Raw genomic sequence first — 22357 nt, forward strand, 5'->3', positions numbered from 1 at the left:
TACCACATGAAAAAATAATTATGAAGACTGAATTGTTTCTATGTCAAGCAGAAATTCAATGACCTAAAAGTTCTTTAAAGACTCAGAATTTCAGCCTGCATATTATCCGTGTTTCACAAGGCTGTCAATCACTGTAATAGTTGAATTTGTCTGAGTTTGGGTATATGTGTTTATTACTTGTTTATTGTTTCCTATCAAGTGACATATGAAGATGAGAACTGTCTCCAAATGTATATGATTACAGTAACATATTTAGTAGCAACTCCTTACTAGAACCATGTTACAGTTAGGTGTGGCTTATAACCATGAAATACTTGTGACAGTAAAGAACTTTAAATATTTAATTATTACTGAAAAGTCAACACACTTGAAACCTACTTCATATGTCAGTGGGATTTGTGCAAGCTTGTGTTACACAGTTTAATCTTAAGTCTAACTAGTAATAAATGTAACTGCCTTAGAAGATTCAGATTCTTTTGGAGTTGTCTGCAGAAAAACAGCAGGATACAAATTTCTGCCTTCCATGGACAGATGTCTGTCACAAACAAAAGGGGGCAGGGAGTCTACCATTTTAATTGAATAAACAACAAATCCAGAGTCAAATGTGAAGAAAATCAAGAGATCCTTACTTCCGAGCACATATTTCACTACTTCTTCCCTATACAATTCTGAAAATGGACAAGATGGTTTTACAGATAACTACTACATATCGCAGCGACGTGTCTAACCCAACAAATGAGCAGTGAAGCTGATCCTCCCCCACAGTTCTCTACATGCTGAGACGGTTGTTTTTAAGGTACTTGGCATTTTGCTACCTTTTCACATGATTAAATTAAGCCAGAATGTGTCTTAACTAGCCATATAAAAGCTGTAGTTAATGCCACACAAGAAAGGAAGAAGCTTTGATGTTTATCAGCTATTACCTGTGCTGTCGTTACTAGCACACAAACAAATAGATGCTAGTCATGTAACGAAGTGGACACACAAAGTTTAAGGGAACCCATTAAACCCGAATCCCTGCCTCCTGCAAAGAAAAGGTCCTGGGCAGCCCCAGACAACTCTGCAGTTATTTAAGCAGATGTTGAACTAGATAATTTCTAGATGTCCCTGCCATCTAGAAATAATACAGTTTATGATAATGGAAACAAGAGGTAGGAACCAGATGAAGGCTTTTCCTTAAAAAGGACATCAGTGCTTGCAATCCAGAAGAACATCTTGTCTGAGCTTTGTCTCCTTCAGAAGATGCATCACTTCATGCAGTTTAACCCCTAACAGGCACATGGGTCCCCTCACTTCATTTGAAATCAGAACTAATCAGTCTGAAATGAAAGTCTCCTTTGTGACTTGCATTCTTGGAATTAGAAAGCCGTGTAAACATACTGTACTCAATCTTGCAGACCATTTAGAAGTATCTTGAGTATCTACTCACAGACACCTCCAGCAAGACTCAAGATTTCCTTAGGGATGATTACAGGTTTAGAAAGAATTTCGATTCTTTTAAATTTTGAGGTAGTTTTTGCATTTACCTATCTTCCTCATACAGCAGGTTTTTGCATTTACCTATCTTCCTCATACAGCAGGTTGATTTGTGTCACACATTCATGTTTTAGCGTAACTTCAGCTGGTAAAACTTACATATGGTGACTTCACAATCCAAACTTCTGCAGAAGGTTAACTTTGCTCTTTGAGGTAGAAATTACCACAGCTGGGCACAAGCTTCCTATGTTTCTCCAGTTTAGTAAATTAAAGAAAAAATAATCAAGAAACAGCTGCTCCAACTACTTAAAGGAGCACTTCACAGTAGTGCTGCAACAGTGTACTCTTAGTACATTTTCCCTTTGAAAGGTACAATTCCCAAAATACTCTAGTTTATGGCCTGCTCTCAGACTTGTAAAAACTTATTTTACTAGTCATAGAACTAAACCTCAACTTACCCATGGCCTGCACATCATCTTTTTGCTTCTGGAATCTGGGCTTTTCCTTTGTTACTTTACTTTTGTTTCTTTGGATGTTTTGTTTAGCAGTAATCTCACGCTCCTGATAGAGAATTCAAAGGAGTGGAGGGAAAAAGAAAGAACAGAACAGTTACAATGAAATGGCCAGCAGCAAATATTTCCAGATTTTCAACAGTTGTCTAAACCAAGAATAAAAACAGTCTGTAAGAGTTTCCTCACAAACATGTTAAGCAGTCATTTGATGGGGGGAGGGAAGAAACTCAAAACTTATTCTTCCATCCTTCTTTATAGTTTAGTGCACTAAGTGTTTACATACAGGCAAGTGACACAGCCATAAGCTGTATCTGAAGGCAAGTAACATAACTGAGTAGAAATTATTTTTTTAGCAGTTTGTCCTTCTGGGAATGATTAATAAGTACTCTATGTTTCTTTCCAATACACTGGTAAGATAGCTTCTTGGAGGGACCAGATAAATAATTTATCAATTATTGCTTAACAATGAAACAATCTACTTTAATAGCAACTAAATATATCTCAACTCAGCCTCAAAGAAGAAAGACAGAACACCAGCCAATTCCAACTGTTTTGACAGCTCAGAGACAATGAAAGAATTTAAAGACTGTGCTGATGTGTTAGCATGGAACCACAGAATGGTAGGGGTTGAAAGTGACCTCTGGAGATCGAGTCCAGTCCCCCTGCTGAAGCAGGATCACCTAGGGCAGGCCACACAGGAACACATCCAGGTGAGTCTGGAAAGTCTCTATAGAGAAGACTACTCCATAACTTCTCTGGGCAACCTGTTCCAGTATTCTATCACCCACACAGTAAAGAAGCTTTTCCTCATGTCAAGTGAAACTTCCCGTGTTCCCATTTGTGTTCATCAACCCTTGTCCATCATACAGCACCAATGGAGTTTTTAATTCTAGTTCCCTAGAATTAAAAACATTACTTACAAGACTGGTGGATGCCAGCTTTGGAGGTCTCCCTCGCCGTCTGCTTGCAGGACTGAAGACAAATGTGGGTGGGTCGTCAGGAAAGAAGTAAGAGAAATTCTGTTCTGCTAGATTATACTTTGCAATTGATGTTGCCTTAGTAAGAAAGATTAAAACAAACAGTTGTGAAATTGTTACCTTTCTGTAACTGTAAGATAATCAATCAATCATTAATGCACACACAAAAGACAATAAAACAGACTAGATTCATGACTGCTTAGTTTATTAAGACAAAAAATAAAACTCTGAAACAGTGTAAGTGCAGAGTTAAAACACTAAGAGAATAAAAAAATGAGCAGTACATATCTGAAAATAGTTATCCTCATCTGGCAAGATTTTATTTCTAGATGCCTTATAAAAAACACAACTGGACAGAGACTTCCTGGCAAGTCACTGAAATGTGCTCAGGACTTCTTGCAGAGAAAACTGGAAAATTAGTTTACTGGAAAAAAAAAAAAATCACACATTTCTCTATCACACCTAAACATTTCTGGAGGAAGAGAAAATTTCACTTCCCTCATTCGAAACTGAGAAAGACAGCTTGAAAAGAGATTTTGACAGCCTGGTGAGTTCAGGAGCCTGTCCTTTTCAAGTGATATGCATGGAGATACAAAGGAGGCACTCCAAATAGGACAAGTTTGTGTAACTGCTGAAATGCAAAGCAATTAGCAAGGAACAAGAACATATTCCACAGAAAGGCTAAAGAGAAGATAACAAATGCACACAGAGAATACAGCTTTCCTGAAGCTCCAGAAAGATTTGCTACTAGATCACCAGACCCAGCATATTGTACCACATCAAGGACAACAAGATTGCTAAACTATCTTCTTCCTTGGGCTTTGTATCTCTTTCAGCTCTGTTTTTTAATTTTGAAGAAAAGGACTTCAAAGTTGAAAGCTGATTCAGAAATTAGTTGCCTTCATTATTTTCTACAGCTTTCAAAGGCAAGACTACCACTGACACTCTCATCTCTCAGCAACTTCCAGTGCAGAAAGAGGAGTTACACAAGTGTGTGAGGATTCCTCTTAAAAACAAAATACACAATGTAATTAACAAACATGCTGCTTCCTAAAAATAAGATGAAGATAAGAAGGATTTTAGGGTCAAGGCTGCAACGCTAATGAGAGTCCAGGGTCTCCTGTGGCACAGCAAGCAAGGCAAAGGAAATTGTTTCATACTTGTTAAGTGTGGGAAAAGCTACACAATTGCTCGAGCACAAGGAAAGAGGAATCCTTACTCATCCCACACAGACTAGAGGTTTGAACTTTAGTCTACACTCGTACCAAGTATCATCATATCTCTCCATGAAAGATGACAAAAAAACCCCAAGCATCTTAACATCTCCAGCATCTAAAGCCTCATCAGAAGTCCATTCTGGTCACCTCAAATCTTTGGTATTTATGTCTCACTGACAGACTGAAACTGAACTCAGTCTACAATACAGTATTTTCCCAGCTAAAAGCATTACAAGATAATATTATTAAACTTACTGTACTGAAACAGAAACAGTTACTTTAAATTTGACTTAAAAATACCAGCAAATAGCAACAAAGTCTTGAAGAATGAAAACAACTCTTAAGCTAGACTAAGCAAAATGGTATTATTTTTAACAAACAACATTTTTCCAGGTAAAAGTTCACATCCTTTATTCTGGGGACTTTACTGAACTGGTAGCTAAAGAGGAAGTTACAGAATTAATTTTTTGCTTCATGGACAGAAGAAAATATCTCCTCCTTTACAAGCAAAAGTTAACAAAACTCTGTTTTTATGGGAAAAAATGAAATATTTATCCCATTATTTTGGAAAAGTCATATACTGTCTCAATATGTTATACTCACACAAGGTAAGTTTGTAGTTTAAGAAGCTCTGCATAGCTAGCAGAGAACAGCAAAAGCAAGACTGAGTAGGGTCAATAATCTATCCCACAAATTATGGCTTATTTACCTTAGTTTTAATGACTCCATCATGTGGTTCACAGTGTTGCTTCAGAAAAAGCTTAAGTCTATCACGAGAAAAGAGATGTTTCCTCCTGCTGTATTAGAACAGAAAGGTAGCATAAACAACAACTGAAGACGTTAGTTGATAAAGTCCAGCTGACAGCACATACCAGAACATGTGTAACGGATCACAACTGATCTTTTTCTCATTTTCTTAATTATAAATTGCATCCTTACTATTGTAGCCAAGTCATTCTCTGTGGCCTTGATGCAGTTAATAATTTCCTTATGAATAAACCCCAAGTAATACTTAAAACAGTTGTTTAAACACCTGTGATTTTTGAAGATCCCGATACGTCCTCTTTTACAGACATACACAGGCAAATTCCACAGCCACTTTGTCCCAATTAGATCTTTCAAACATTCCCTTCCATCAGAGCACATTTTAAAAGCCCAAATAAAACTGAAGTCAAAGTGGTTTAGAAGAGGGTGTAAAGAAACAAGCAAACAAGGACATCAAGAAAGCAGCATTCACATCTCTCAGACAGGGAGGTAAGGCTCAGAAGTCTCAAGTCCACAAGCAAGAGGGATGAATTCATGCACTACTCAGGCTGTGGCTCTCCTTGATACAGGACAGTGTGTGCTCTAAATGTCTCCTGGTATCCCAGGGAACCCACAACACTTCATAGCAAGGATTAAGCACAGGAGTACTCAGTGAAAAAACTAAGCTCAATTCATGCTGAAACTAAAGGACTTGAAATCACTATAGTTTTTTTTTTTGTGGTTTGGTGTTTCATTTGTTTGTTTTGAGGAGGTTGGTTGGTTTGGTGGGGTTTGTTTGGTTTTTTGGGGTTTTTGTTTTGGTTGGTTTCATGGGGCTTGTCTAGTTAGAAGGTTTTGTTGTGCATTTCTTTTCCCTGTGGTTGGCTGTGGGGTTTTTTGTTTTTAGGTTGGTTGGGGTTTTTCCCCCCTCAAAGTATCCAGCTTATGAAGTTTTGATGCACAGCCTACTTCAAAAAACTCGACAGATAAAATTATGTTACTTAAGGAGCAAAGCTCTTCACAGCTTACATTTCAAATCAGTAAAGCTGTCTGACTGCCAATGTCTGCTCCAACATTTCAAGCCAGCAATGCTCACAACACCAGTATTTCATCAGTATTATACAACAGGCTTCTCAAACTTTTCTTCCCCTCCTACTCCATCAGTTACAGCAGCAGGCACATCAGAAGCAGTATCAGAAGCAACAGCAGGTCTTATCTGCATGTCAGTGAGAGCACAGACTTCTAAAGAGTTGGTATCTGTGTAGTAAAGCTTGGAGCCCTTGTTAGAGAAAGCCTGGGAAGCAGTATTTTATTCCAGTTCTGTTTGTTCTAACATGTATTTTAAAGTCTCGTTTCATATCAAAAGTGCCTTTACAGTAACTTACACAACCCACATTTCTACAGCTTTCATACATTAGTTTTTACCTTAATTGAGATGCTTTAACAATAACAGTTTCATATAGTTCTTTTTTAATAGGTTGGACTTTGTATTTGAACAAAGAAGGCTCAATTATGGCTTTCTTCTCCCTAAAAAGAATTTTTTAAAGTTAGCTACAATCACAAAATATCAATCTTATACTGTACATGTTTCATATATTATACACATAGACAATGGACTTTTTGAAAACATCCAGCCATATTTAATAATCTAACTTCCACTAGGCACCAAAGAGGTCCTGTTCACTTCTGCCACTAGATATAGATCTACATATAACAGAAAATGAAAGACATCAGAGTACCAATGTTAAACCAAAAGCACATCAGTTTATTTGTACCTTGTGATTAATTCTAATCTCTCATATACTCTGTAATCAAAAGCAGGGCCCAAAGAATAATCAGGTACTTAACTCTTTTATCATTAATCTTTACTTTTTAGTTTGAGTAAATCCTCCTTTCATCTTCAGGGGGTCATATATAACAGTTGCGTTAAGTTTGAGTTGTCAATGATTCTAATTTCCAGCTAAGAAGTTAACACTATTTCTGAAACTCTCCTCCATAAATCTGAAGTAAAAAATTTTGCTTTGTGCAGAAGATGAAAGAGGCTATCCAGTAGACACGGAAAGTTTTAACAACAACAACAATACAGACTACCTAGACATAAAAGTAGTAATTTTAAAATATATATTACTTTATAAAGCATTATATAAAATGTAAGAATTAGCAAAGGTTAGACATTTCACAGCAAAGATCCCCTACAGTTAAGTATTTCCAAGACAGCTCTGCCAGACCACCAGATCCAGAGGAAAGAATACAGAATACCTTGCAACTTAGCAGGTGAAAACTGGGACTGAGTCACCCCTTAGTCTCACAGGCACTCAAGTAAATGTGTCCAGTGCCTGGCAGTCTGGCATTTTTTGAATGAGGTTATTCTGAGCCACTGACAGATAATAATCTCATCAGCCCTTCAATTACTTCAGCATGGTGATCACGTGATAGGATATAAATTTCTACTTACAATCCTACTGTACTATATTCAGACAGCAGAGTCTTATGTTAGTTTTACCCAAAAACTTGTCCTTGAGTTACCTTGGACATGTCAATATTATCTGGTCTGAATCTTGCTGAAGCTACCTAAATCTTACAGTATGAATACAACTAGGATAATTACAGACTAAAATATTGAAGGTTAGAGGATTGGGAATGCATCAGAAACGAATGCTGTCCTATTCCAAAAAGAACATACACTGACTTTTCTTATTCTCTTTGACTAAGTTTGGGAATGAAAAAGCTCCCTTGAAGAGTGTTAGCTACGTCATGTCCTTATGCTCCAGTGCAAGCCAAGATAATCTATCAGTATATTGATCCTGCTAGAAAACCTGGTCTCTATCCACCTGTGAAGGTTGCTGTTGCCAAGCTACTTCAGACCAAGCAATTACAACTGCCCATTTGGAACCACGAATTTTCTGGTATCTGACTAAAACTTCAACAAGGAAATACAGTAAACTGAAGACTGTTAACAGCATATTAGCTATACTGCTTTAGGGAGAAGACAATTGCACTTTGCAATAAAATTCTGATTTGGAACATTTTAATGAACATTTTAAGCTGCCTTTGATGCATTACTTTACATTATTAAAAAAATAAAAAAAAACAAAAGTGGACTAAGATCTACCATCATTATTATTAGGTTCAGGGGTTGGAGGGACAGCAGAAGAAAAAAGGAAAGAAAGAAGATTAAAAAGATTTGTTCTACTGAAAACATTGCATAGCTTTAATGACATGAAGCTATGACCTCACTTGTTGATATATGCTGCTTGTAATTTCCTCTCCTAAAGGAGGCAGAAAACGACACTGAAGATGCAAGACAAATATGGATGGTAAGGTTCCACTGGCGTTATTTCCAAAAAAATCTTCATTACCTCTGCTTGCATCCCAAAATTTGCAGAAACAATTAAATGTCTCCCAAAATAGAGACAGTATTTCATTTGAAACTGAATAAATACACAAATTTAGTGCCACAAACCAGCCAGTAACTCAAGGAGGAATCTTTCTTCTAGCATTTCTGATGTGGTCAGTGGTCCACATTAGTCATAGCTCTGTTAGAAGGAATGCCAGATATTGCAGCTAGTGTTGTAAGTATTTGGCAGTACAAGTCCTTCGATCTACAACTTAGTTCTTCAACGCTAAAGCAAACGTGAGAGTTCTACCTTACCTCTAAAATGTAGCAACTTAAGGTATGAACACTACTATTCTATGGTAACCACTATCCTGCAGTATCAGAGGGTGCCAGCTTAAAACCTCAGAAGATTGATACTCTTTACTTCATAAGCCAGGCTCTTCAAGGCAGCCTATTTTTCTGAAGGAATGCAGGAATAAGAGCATCCTGGCCTCTTTCTCCCTGTCTACCCTCAGCCCCTACAGCAGAAGGCAGTAAGAAAAGTCACTGATAACACTTTTACAGTGCATGTGGATATTTCTGCCCCACACAGACAGAAGTAGGGTCAGAGAACAGTTAGGATCTCTAATGATGTCTATTTTCAGTTAAGATTCTTCAGCCTACAGAGTCTTTCGGAAAAATATTTGCAGATGGCCCAATCTGTGCTGTACTCCCCTCCCCCTCGCTCATAAACACACTGAGCATCTGCTATACCATTGTTTAACAGCACTGCAGCTTTGCAGGGAGGCTGGGTCTCAAAATCTGGAGGTCTGCATGCAGAGGCAGAACTGTGCGTTCTGCAGAGATCAACTTGACATTGGTCCCAAAAAGAGTAACATCTAGGCTTTCCAGAGTCAGGTTTCTCTATGAACAGGCAAAACATGGTCCCTTGAGGCTGCAAGATTATGTCACTCAGAGCAGTGGGATTTTAATTGTTATGAGTAACAGTACAAAGAGCCTTAGATGCCAATATACAAAAGCTGACAACAATGCCTTTCAGATAGGCATTACAGGTACCGTAAATAAGACTTTCAAGTTTTCATATACCTAGAATAGACCCAGAAACTAACTAAAGCATGTTATTACACTCCTGTATTTGTTACAAAAAGGCCCCCTTAAAACTTCTAGTAAGCATTTTAAGCTTGTAGCGTAAATGCTACAGAACAGTGCTTCAGAAATTTGTATATTCTCACAACATTTCTCCAAGAGAAAGAATTTTTCCCTCCCTTGTCTGCATTGTCAAAATAAGTAATCAGACTGACTGGGAGTACAAGACTCAATCTTACTACCAGCTCTGCATACATGAAAGTGACAGCAATATAAAGGGATCAATTCCACAGTCAGCTCCGTGCACGCCTGCATAATTCCAAGAATAACCTCCTTTCAAATGCCATATGCCCTGTGGAACACAGAAACTGCATTTATTTTCTCAAAGAGCTAGGACCTCCTCATGAGCAACTTGGACACTGCCTTCAAAGGACAGTGGAGAATCAAAAAAAAAAAAAAATTAAAAAAATTATTGCAGGTTATTTTCTTAGTTGAGCGAGAAGCTCCATCCTACTCATTCAAGGCATGTCAGGGTGTGTCACACAGGGCATGGTAGTCTTCATAAGATGTTCAATAAGAACGACTTCTGCATCCACACAACTCAAAGTCAGTGACAGTTCCTGTAAAGCCTGTGTATTTCTAGATATAAGATTGGGACTCACTGCAAATCATCTTTCCCCATCAATAATCTGAAACACACAGAAATCTTTCTTCTTATTGTACTGCTAGGATAAGCTGCATATATAAGCTCAATTACTGCTCAGTAAAGGAATACTCCAAATTAAACACCACAATTATAACCAAACAGCTATCTTATTCAATGTTATCAAGCTACTCCAGCCTAGAGGCAGTGCCCTAATACAGGACATACACTGTTACAGTGCACCTAAAATCACATATGGGCACATGCACAATGGAGAAAGCTTTGTACATTTTTACATTTTGGATGTGAACACATCAAATGCCTGAAGACTTCCCAGAGAGTTCCAGCAAGAGATGTGATGGAAGTGAAGTAATACATCATGCTATGTAGTACCAGATTGTAGAACTGCAGAACATGACTGCATTTTCCAAGCTACAGCAGCAGAGGTTCTGCAGTACAGAGAAGACTAGCAATAGGCATACATGGCTCTTCCAACATCTCTCAAAAGAAACACCGTCATGCCAAATAGATTAACAATGATTATTCTGCAGGCACTTAATTTCTCCTACTGCACAGTTCTCTGGTGGATTACACACAGCATAACTGGCACCTGTGAATATTCAGCTTGTCATTTTCTGCTGGCTGAACACTCACGACACATACAGATAAAGTAATTTGCTTCAGTCAGACCCTGCCATGTCTGCTTTAGCCTCATTTCCACCTAGTCCAAACGCTTTGTACTGCAGAAGTAGCATTTACCCATTTTGTGCTGAGCTACTGTGCGTTTCTGAGTCATCACTGTCACTGATGACAATTGTGTCTCTGTCAGTGCTGCTGGTGTGCCCGTTTGCCATTCCATTGTGATGGGTTGGAGCTATGACTTCCAAAATCTTGCACTGCAACCTGAAATAAAACACAGACATTTATCAGTCTTTCACTAGTGCAAGGAGTCAAATGTTCTGTGATTATGTGAGCCTGAAGTTGTGGCAAATGTCACTTTACTAATATGCAGCTAAACCTCGTATTGTCTACTAGCTAAATACCTGAGAGCTTTGCACTGAAATGCTAGGTAAAACATTAGTTTCATGAGTTCCATCAAGTTAACAAATTCACATGCTTACACAGCTATCAGTTTCATTACTTTGGACAGTAAATGAAGTCACTGGTAGAAGTGCTTGTGGTTGTTTTTTCAGTTCTCATTTAAATAAAAGTTAACTATGTGTTACTTTACACACCAAACCTCTTACACTTATTTTGATAGCAGCCTAAAGAAAAGCAGAAGATTTTCAGATCCCAAAAGAATTTTACTTATAAGAGATCATCTCCTACTGCTGTCGATGACCTAAATAAACAAGGCTGAAACGATCACTATGCATCTAATCTTAATAATGGCCCATTTATCTGCTGACACATATTAAGGTTCCATCTGGCGCACACACAATTGACAAAACAAGTCTATCCCTTTGCCAACCCAAATGCTAGTTATAAACGGCAGAATTAACTGCATATTTAAAAAGAGAATTAATTGACACACCATGGTGGATAACTATTACAGCTGAGTCTTAACCACTAACTTTCACTTCTTTCTGCAGTTCCACAGTTGATATTTTTCACTCTGATCTCCTGAAAACTTGTCTGTTCATGAAAATTAACTAGCAGTCAATGGATGCTGTCATATACTACCACTAAATGCTTGAAGAGCAAGAGGAGAAAGAACACATAGTAGTACTTCTCTCTGGGCACTAAACACTGTGCACAGTACATACAAGCACAGGGCTTGAATTAAGTGTGGCATCACATCCAAGTTCAAAGAACAAACCAGCCCTAATAAATCTATGACAGACAAATTCTAACCATTCTTCTCTCAGAACTAAATTGTGTGGGGGGGGAAAGTGATATTGTTAAAGCATTTCTTAAAACATCTCTTTCTGCAACTAGACAACAGTGCCCAAAATCAGCACACACTGGGGGGGGGAGAAGGAAGGAGGAGGGCTGGGTAGAGGGATGAGAGTTGAAGACACAAAAGTGTCACAGGTTACATTCATTTGTGAATTTAGCTAGGACCTGCAGCTGTCCTTGAACTGGGAGGGAGCTCCAGGATGCTCCAGAGGTTATCACAGAATGACAGCATGTTAGGGGTTGCAAGATACCTCCAGAGATCAAGTGTAACCCCCCTGCCAAGGAGTTGGGCAGGTCACACAGGAACACATCCAGGAGGGTTTTGAATGTTACATTATTTTAAAAACTATTTAAAGTAAACAAAACAAAAAAAACTCCAAAAGTTATCATCATCTTTATATATTCCTAAACACAACAATATGACCAATGCTTAGTTAGCCACAGGGACACCAGAGCTGCCTGCATGCAGAGGCAGCCAGAGTCTGCTGGACTCAATAACCGCAGGCGTGCTGCCATTCCAACGCAGCCAGACCCAGTTCCAAAGCTGGCTGGCTTGGAAGACACGTATTCCTGGTGAGTGGAGCCCAAGCTAATTAACTGTGTAAAGCTAAATAGACTCTGTGTAAAGAATCAAGAGCACCCCAAGAACGTAATAAAGGCACAGCCACTGGCTGTTCACAAAGCAAGACAAAGTCCAAACGAGGCTTATTAAGGTTTGGCCCGACACCAAACTCCAAGGGAGAGAGGTCTGTCAATACAGTATCTTCGTTTTCCAATATTCAGAACATCACAGCACTCCCTTCATGCTAAATAATAAGCAGCTGATGCCATGGCACAATGCAACATATTGTGCTGGGTTTTAAAACCCAGTCCACTTGCTAAAAGAGACTACGTGCTAGAATTATTTTTATTTCAGATATAAAATCCATTTCCTAGAGGGTTCGACCCATTTTTAAATGAATTTCTACTAATCAAAAGCACACATGTTTAAGACCAGTGACACTTTCTGGTTTGTTTACCCTGTGAAGACCACAAGAGGGAGCACAAACACACTAAATCAGCTGAACCACCGCATGAAAGCTGAAGAGCAATTTAACGCTACAGCCTCTTTGTCTTTTCCTGGCATTGGGTAACACACCAATCCATCCTCCCTGACAAAAAGACTTGAATATTTAGTCACCGGCTATTTTACCAACACTGATCTACCTGTTTTGTCATTCGGACAGCCCTGAAATTTACAGAGTATCACATTTTCTCCTGTAAAAATGGGAATTCTGAGCACTTGATTCAGCAAGTAGCAAAATCCCCAATAGAGCTACTTCCTCTCCTTTTCTTTATTACGGAAGAGGTATAATGACTAATGGAGTAAGTATCACAGAACATAAATGATTCTTCATCCTCTATATCTTCATTCAAATAATTACCAGAAATCTTTGCAGAAGGAATCAAGTGAAACACACACTACCTGACTCAAGAATGCATAATCCTAGGAACCTGGTTACTGATAGGCAAGGTATTAAAGAAAGTGATGCATCTATTCCTTCTGGCATTAAACAAATAATCTATACTTTTTTGTTTGGGTGGGTTTTTTTGGTTGTTTTGTTTCTTTAATCTTGCTACAGTCAATTGATGGCCAGAAGACACCAACGCGCTGGGTTAAGAGAGACAGTTTTAGTGCGAAGTTCTAGTGCTCTCCTCAGTAACTTCATCAATCCCTGAGTTAATTTTGTGACACAACATAACTGACTCTAGCAATCTAAGGGCAAGAGACACTGACTGGAAACTGTGGCACAGCACATGGGTTTCAAGAGAAACTAATACCATCAGTACTTCAGGTGAAAGATTCTGGACTGTGTTTTGAAGAGCGGATTAACACAACAGCAGAAGGCTTTAAACCTGGACTGAGCCGTGTCATTCACAGACAAACAGTAAGGAAGTGGCATGCTGCAAGTGTACACAAGCAAATTGTACCTGCAGCCTCAAGCTGTTGCTCTGAGATTCAGAAATGACTGAACAGTTCGGCACTGACAAAATAGGAAAAATCTTCCCTTGACATTCCTCCTTCCAGCCACACACTTTGTGCTGTACTTGCTTTTTGTAGCTTTGGCAGTCAGGTAAGTGTATTAAATTTAATTGCAATCAATAAATAATACCAACAAAATCAAACAAAACCCGCAAACCAAATAAAAGCACCACAAAAGCCATCCCTGAAACTAATCCAGCATGAAGACTTGGTTAAGTGTTTGTCCTATCAGCTATTTGGATAAGCTCCCTGATCTGCTGAGAACTATAGCATGTGCAAGAGGCAAACACTGACCACCATCAAAAGCAAAGAAAGAATTAGGAAGACCTGCCTCATCTAAAAGACCTAAGACACTGTAATTCAGTAATTTAGCCTTCCTAACTGAAAAAAAACGCCATGTAAGAAAACTATCACTGGGTCACTAAGAGATTCAGTTCCAACATAACTAACAGGTGCAAGAGACATGGTACATGCTTCAAACTCACCAGAGCCCAAAATAAGAGGAATTCAAGAAAAAAATCAGGCTATGAGTAATTTGCTTGCTGTATTTCTCCTTTATTCAGCTCAGTAACTCAATGGCACATATACAAGTCATTGCAAGTTGCAGGACAAGCAAGCGTCTCCACCTAACTGCTGAAGCAGCAGAACATAAAATAGGGAAAGAAAAAGCTGCACTCCATGTAACAGGCCAGAAATCAGCTAGAAACCTTCCTTAACTCCACAATTATCAGCCCGTTCACTCAACTAAGAGTTCTTCCCAAATGATGAATAGGCTTTTACACCCAACCAGGGCTGGAGGAGGAAGCTCTGAGAGAAGAGACCCCTTCTCACTGCTCATCAGCTGAGCACTCCATACACAGCCTTTGATTTGGCTGATGCTAACTATTGTGATACAAACCGACTCAGCCATGTCCTCAGTTTACATCAAAAAATAAGACCACTTGAATGCCAAGGTGATTTACTGACATGCCTCTATATGTTTTACAACAAGCACACAAAAACCATCCCCTGGGTGCATAAGGCTGTTAAAAATGGAACGGTAGGGGAATACTGCAGTACTTTAAGGCCAACTTTAAACCTAAAAATCCTGTGATTATCAGCAAGCCAGATGCAAAAGGAAAATCACTTAAAAAAAAACAGACGTGGAAATAAAAGCTATGGGTTTTGTATGTCCAAATTAAAGCAGCACACCTTTTCTAGTAGTATGTAAAGTTAGTTGAATACAGAAACCTCCAAAGAGTCAATAACACAGGAAGCTATAGTATCAAGCATCAGAAAGCTATAACCTTGTTGTTTTATCAGCTTTAAGTTTAAGAAATAAATGTCAGATAAGTGTAGTAACTCATATCCTTGTCCTAACAGTTCTCATACACTTGAAAGTAATTAGAGGTAAAAGTGAGACAAGGTCTTAATGAATGTGACATCCTTTACTTCAACTGGTACAGTTTAATGCACACAGTAAACAAAAACATACAAAAAGGAGACAAGTTTTATGCACATAATGGCTTCCTGAAGTACAGTAAGTGCTGCTGTTCTCAAGGTTTAGCATCATCATTTGTCTGTCAAGTTGTAGGTACAACTGTATACCTCAAAGAAATGAGTAAGAAGCATGCTGCACTGTAGCTGCACTGGTTATCTCTCCTTGGAATTAGGACAGCACTAACAGTGACACCAGTATAAAAAACCATTTTGGCTGTCCAGCTTTCTATTCATCATACTGTACTCATTAAAAAAGCTAAGTAAACAAATCCTAAAAATCAACCAACCTAAACCCCATATCTTTAAGTTTATAAAAGCTGAGAGTTTGCACAGGAATAAGAACTGAGACTAGTGGCATCTAAATACTTGTTACATCCGTTCAATAACCTGTAAGAAAGAAGTCACAGGTTCTCTCCTAGATATCAGCATGTGATAGCTTCCAGTAATCAGATATGATTATATTTATTAGTCAAACACACACAAATATATTTATATCCCTAATAATTTAAGGGCAGTGGAAAGTGAATTGCTCAAATGTGATTTCTCCAGGCCAGGATTTGATCCTTAAATAGCAATGCTGGAAGAATGTAAACAGTACTCGCCCTGTGAATAGGTAGGCTGCTCTCCAGTACCATCACCTATGCTATTTCATAAGCATCAAAAGTAAATTTGCTGCTGGAATTCAAATTCACCTTTTGAAACAGAGTAGGCATTTTGCTTGGTGTGCAAAAGCTTACACTTAAGCCTTACCACTACAAAAAAAGAAAAAAAAACAAAAATCACTATAACTGATTCTGTAGGCATTAACTCCAGTTAATGAAGCTTCTGCTTCAGGCCAGCTCTGAAGCTTACAAGTCAAAAGGTGAAATTTTGCTGGTGGACTGGAAAATAATTTAAATTCATTCTAACTTGTTAAAGTCTAAGCATGGAAAACATTAGCCTTATACTACTTCGTGATCTTAAATTAGCTTAACACAGCTCTCAGAAGACAACATAGATAAACATATAGATATATGAGCAAGTAATATCTTGTTGCCAGTTTGAATGAAGAAGTTAGAAAACTAGTTACAATCTTACCTCTTACAAGAGTTACCTTCTACCATCCTAATTCCCTATCACCTAGGCACAGTCATAACCAGCAATACACTTCCTACAGCATGGCAACAGTCAACATCAGCATGTTCAGAGCAAAGGATGTTAACCTATATCTAATGTACAGATGCTGCAATCTTCCCAACAGAGAACTTAATCTACCACTTCATTTTAAACACAGTGCATTCTCTCAAAGCGTACTTACAGGCATTAGGGAAGCACTGTTTTGCAGTGGTGTCATCTAGTGGTCAAATTCAACAAAAAAACCAGCATTTTTTTAATCGTTCACATATTCTGCACAATTTATTCCTTCTTATGTACTAACTTTCAGCAATCTATTTTAGTTTGCAGGTGGATAACTTTATCAAATTCCATAGTAACTACAGGACAACAACTGGTTGTTCCCCACCCTCTGTGGGGAAGGGAAGGCAATGTCACATAAGCTATTTTTAAGGGTGGGGAAGGGGGAACTGAAGCGCTAGTAGAGTTGTCCCACCTAAACAACAGCTCTTTTCACTGTTCTAGTTAATCTGTAAGCTTGTAGTTTGACTTATTATCACAATGCTTACTTGTACACTCTAATAAAGACAGACAGTATTTCTTGTGATAGTGTCCAATCTCAGAACACTGATGATAAATCGTAACGAGTTTTTGTACATGTATTTCAAATTTGTCCTCTGACAAATGCAAAAATAGCAGTAATACAGAAAGCACACCGCTGAGCTCAAGAAAAAATGAACAGGTTCCACAGCTGACTGAGATAAGGTAGTTGCACATTTCATTTGGTTGGTCTGAGGCATTCGCTGAGGTCATATTCCAGGTACACCTTCCATACCATACAGTTACAATATTTGGGTTACTGGCTTCAAATGCCAAGATATTCAAGATCAGTTTCGCTAGTTTTAAAGTGCCAGTAATAAAAGTCAGTATTAAGCAATGAATGGACAGACTGCTGCATGAGATGCCATTCCTTGTGGAAAAACAAAAGGTCAATTAGTATCATGTGCGTCTTAATCTTTCAGTTATGAAGAGAAAATACAGGAAGCAATTCCAGTGGTGTGCTCAACATTTTCCCTCTGCTTCAATACAGTGAGAACTAAAACATTAGGTGCTTGTTTTACATCTTAATTGACCTAGGTTAACATGAAATACTGCTCTAATTTCACCCCTCCCAACAATCTAGTCAATCATTTCCATGCCTTTTTCAATAAATTAGTTTCATAAACAGCAATTTTACATTTCAAATAATAGTGTCAGCTGTTTTCAATTCATTGAGAACTTGGACAAACTAAATTTGAGACTGAAGTTCTGAATTTGAGATTAAAGTTCCTCTCTAAATTATATGATATTTCTGACTGATGTTTTAAATAATTCTGTCTTTTATGAAGACTGTAGTAGGAAAACACTGTTAGACAGCTCCCACAGTTCTGTATCTGGGAATCCAAACACTTTGTGTTTTAAAGCGCAACAGTTACTACTTTGGAGGAAAACTCAGCCGCATTTTGGCCAGAAAAGCTGGACATTTACAAACAAACAAATGCACACCATTTTAACTCAATACATCATGTGAAAGAGTTAAGAAGAAAGCAGAACTGTCTCCTTGTTGCTTCTACCAGATTACCAAATTGCATGGATCATTTTCAAAGACTGCCTGAATGAGTCACATCGCAAGACTGAGGGCCTCTCCGCAATTTCTTTTTGCTTAGTAAGGGCTGTTAAGACACCAGATGTACCAAAACAACAGGAAGACAGAGTATGTCCCAAACTCTGAGCTCCTGCTATCAGACCTCAGCAACAAGGCGAAAAGCGGCCAAAGCCAAAACTAAGCAGAAGAATAAAAGGCTAGGAAACAGAAAAGCCTGACAGGAACACAAAGCAATGGGGCATCCGTTTCTGAATAACCAGAAGACATGGGTTTGATAAAAGAACTACCAGTCTCAAAAAAACACCCACAAACTTCTGCCTAGACTCTGCACAATGTGCTTGTCCACTTGGAATGTCTAGATCACCTGTACACTGCTTACAGTACCATGGACTACTTCACATACTCAAGATAAAAATATTTCCGAACTGAACGTTTCTGTGATTCCGTAAAAGACCCTCAGCATCACCAACCGAGAACCCTACTCCTACAAGGTTCACCCTAAACCGTACCCCAAAGCAATTTACATTAAGCCAAAATTGTAACATTTCTAGTGTTGGGGTTCCCTCCTGTCTGCTTCATTAAAAATCTAGAAAACTGCATCAAATAAATCTATCACACAAGAATATTACATGTGCAAAGTTAGGAGCCATACAATACCAGTATTTTAATTCCATGAGCAACTCCTGGTTATCCATGCTGTAGGATTTTCACCTTACATGACACACAGAGCTCAGATAACAATCCTGATGACATTTCACATGTGAAAAACTTCACATATAAATCACAATCACGAAAATTATAGAAGGAGTTGAGTTGGTAGGGACCTCCAAAGGTCACTGTTGTGGTAGGCATAAACAGGCCAAAATAGGCTTACGCATGTCCTGGCTTGCCCAGGCATGTTTTTCTGCTCTCCCTTGTTCTGCGATAGGAAGAAGCAACCACAGGAAAGAGGACAAAGAGCCTGGAGCCATTGAGTCTAAGGACCCTGGTTTGCCCAGACTTGTTTTGCTCCTGTTTACATCCCATGGTGAACAAGGTACACACAACTTGGCTTGTGTCTGCAGCATGCAAGGCCTATGTTTTTCCCAAATTTGGGTAAAAGCAAACCTGTGGTTTCACCTAATACGGTCGAGCTTGGCTAACTAGCATTCTGATTGGCTATTTTGTGTCCAAAGGCCCATTAGTCTCAGGCTATATGGATAAAAGAGGTGAGCACATAACACAACACACTCTGACACTGTATTCATGCTTGTGTGGTGTCTGTTGCCTGCTGTCATTGCTCTCTGCTTCTGGCAGTGTTTTACCTCATTGCCTTATTGCATCCTGAACTGCCTGGAAACTGCCTGCATGGAGTTCACCAGGAACAGGCTCTAAATGCCTCCATGCAATAGACTTGCATAGCCAGCATGACATCGTGCTTAAGACCGCACATTGCAAGACATCCTGCCTACTCCTGAAAGTCTCCTGCCAAGACAAGAAGTCCTGGAGGTACACAGATCATCCAGAGGAGCCACGATAAGGTCAGAGATTATCTGCCTCATTTCCCCAGCAGCCTGTAAAGCCTTGGAAGAATCAGAAGCCTCAGCAGCTGACAAGACACTGACAGAATTCCCTGAAAGCATTTGTCTGAAGCCGTGGCTAGCCTTGCCAGTCAGGAAATAATATTTTGCCAGTAAATACTTAAAGCTTCTTGTAATTCACCATTGCCTTCTGCCATAAGCAGATAGGGGCTCCTTGAGTCCATCTAGCGGACAAGCAGTATAATTAACTGTAAGCAGTATGTTGACTGCAGGAACTTTCTCCTCCAGTTCAACTGAGTTCAATTAATGTTGTCTTACTGCTAGTTATTTGTTCTAGATCCAGTTATTCCTTTGTACGTTTCTATGACTGTTGCAAATCATAGAATCAACCAGGTTGGAAGAGACCTCCAAGATCATCCAGTCCAACCTATCCCCTAGCCCTATCCAGTCAACTAGACCATGGCACTAAGTGCCTCATCAGTCGGGGGGGTCAAGACTCTTGAATATCAAAATTAATAGACAATATTAATTTTGAAAAAAACGTATTTTGCATCAATTAACTACCCCTCCATTACAGTAATCCTGTCCAACCCCCCTGCAGCAAGCAGGGGCATTCTCCACTAAATCAAGTTGCTCAGAGTCTTGTTGAACCTGACCTTGAATTACCTCCAAGGATGGGGCCTCTACTACCTCCCCAGGCAACCTGTTCCAGTGTTCCACCACTCTCATGGTATAGAATTTGATCCTAACATCCAATCTAAATATACTCTAATTTCAAACCACTGCTCCTCATCCTATCACCACAGGTCTTTGGAAACAGTCCCTCTCCAGCCTTATTGTAGGCCCCCTTCAGGTATTGGAAAACTGCTATTAGGTCTCCTTAGAAGTGGAAGATACAGTAGAATTTCTAACACCACAACACAACTCAGTTTTCATGATCTGACAAAGTCTGTTGGTCTCATAGGATGCTACTGCATCAGACAGACAGACTGTGACCCTTTTTTGCTAGAAACAATCACAAAAAAAGGAGCTGCCCAGGAAAAAAAAATATGTGCAAACCACAGCTGTGTTATTTACAAGTAACATCAGTTGGTATACTTAATCCCTAGTGTAGTTCCTAAAAATATAGGTCAAAGTCAACTGTTAATTGGGCAGAATAACAACTATGCCTCACCTCCTCCCACTTTATATTAATTATGTATCTCTAAGCATAAAAATCCCCCTACATTACCATGTTATTTGCAATGTAACCCACATTTAGTGTCAAAGGTCTAAACTAGATCTGCACTACACGTTTGTCTAGGACATCAGCAGCATACAATTGGCTAAGATTAATTCTTCATGCTACACTTCAGACAAATTTATACTTGCTTAGTTGGAAATCACACAATCTCTAGTGGATTCATTTTGGACAGAAATGCATTTTATCCAAAATCTGCAGTATTTTGAAGGGTATCTAACCCACCCCAAAAGCTTAAAGAAATTTAGTTCTTATCTCTTATTATTATATTGGTCTGTGAAAGCCAAACAAACACAGTTTTGAAGAACCAAGAAGACTGAATTACAGGCTGATAAAAAAGTGCTATCTTCATGAGACAGGATAACATCAGTTTTATTCAGCTTACGTCACAAAGCAGAAACCATTTGGTTTAGGCAAACTTGAATTATTTGTAAAAGTCTAAAAAGAAAAGTGAAAAGGATTTTGAATTTTAGAAGACAAATATATGCAATAAATACAAATCTCTTCTGAGTTCATTTAAGCTTTGGAAAGCTAAGATACACAGCCATAAACATTTTAGTGTAGAGTTTAGATAAATAAGAGAAAGAGAAGAGGGTTGGTCTTGAGAAAAAAAAGTTTGTGTCTCTAAAGCAGTCTTTTTGATACTAGTTTGGAAACTGGTAGCATTGTCAAAGATTGAAAACAAAAGCATTTCATTGAGCAAATGAAAATTCACAGCTGAACTACACTGACAGTTCATACTATTCAAGTTTCCAATTACAGAAAAACAAACAAACAGAACCAACAACATCAAAAAAACCAAGCAAACACCTTAATTTCCAAGCAAAATTACTGCAATACTAGTAGTTACATGTAGTCATTAGCCAAGTTTAATGATGAGAAAGATAAAAACAAACTTTGGGTATAGGTTTTCTGTATGGAAACCAGCAAGTTGTCCTTGTCCTGATTTTGAAAACCAGGAATTCACTGGTCAAAAAGAACAGAGCAGGGAAGGGCTGAAAGGCTTTTTTATTAAGCACCTTCTACACATACCAGTGATGATTTTCTTACACCTTAACTTCTGCAGCACATCAACAGATTTTTCTTCCTGTTATTGTACAAAATTTGCCTTAAATAAGATCTGGATCAGTCACCCAAAAGTCTTGGAAGTATGTTCTCTAATGACCGACCAGTTTGATTCAGCCCACCTCAACTACCCAAAATACACCAGATTATGTGCTGAGACCCCAGGCTGCCCACAGAAGCTGATAAGTTGTGTCCTGTCTACTCTGCAGTGTAAACTGGCATTTTCTCTTGAAAAAGGCAAAACAAAACAACCCCACAAACAAACAACAAGAAAACCCAGCACCAGCTGAATCCACAAAAACTTTAGCTCACATTTTGACAGTATTTCAAAGCTAAGTACATTTTAAGTCTGCTTAAACCTCAGTAAGGTGGAACTGCACACTCATTTTTCCAAAACATGAA

General features: G+C 38.6%; 1 protein-coding gene across 5 annotated transcripts in view; it reads right to left on the bottom strand.

The window, feature by feature from the left end:
* BAZ1A (bromodomain adjacent to zinc finger domain 1A) overlaps positions 1-22357 on the bottom strand; it is a 62064-nt gene that overhangs the window by 31246 nt on the left and 8461 nt on the right. For 4 of the 5 annotated variants that reach the window (XM_064148808.1, XM_064148800.1, XM_064148792.1 and 1 more), the window contains exons 3-7: positions 10752-10895; positions 6352-6453; positions 4892-4979; positions 2909-3043; positions 1935-2037 (exon numbers count right to left, since the gene is read on the bottom strand). In XM_064148808.1, the coding sequence (XP_064004878.1) occupies positions 1935-2037; positions 2909-3043; positions 4892-4979; positions 6352-6453; positions 10752-10895 (572 nt within the window). The remainder of the gene's footprint in view (positions 1-1934; positions 2038-2908; positions 3044-4891; positions 4980-6351; positions 6454-10751; positions 10896-22357) is intronic. The other variant, XM_064148786.1, reaches the window with a different exon arrangement.

The sequence above is a fragment of the Pogoniulus pusillus genome, chromosome 1 (assembly GCF_015220805.1).
Source record: "Pogoniulus pusillus isolate bPogPus1 chromosome 1, bPogPus1.pri, whole genome shotgun sequence".
Lineage (NCBI taxonomy): Eukaryota > Metazoa > Chordata > Aves > Piciformes > Lybiidae > Pogoniulus > Pogoniulus pusillus.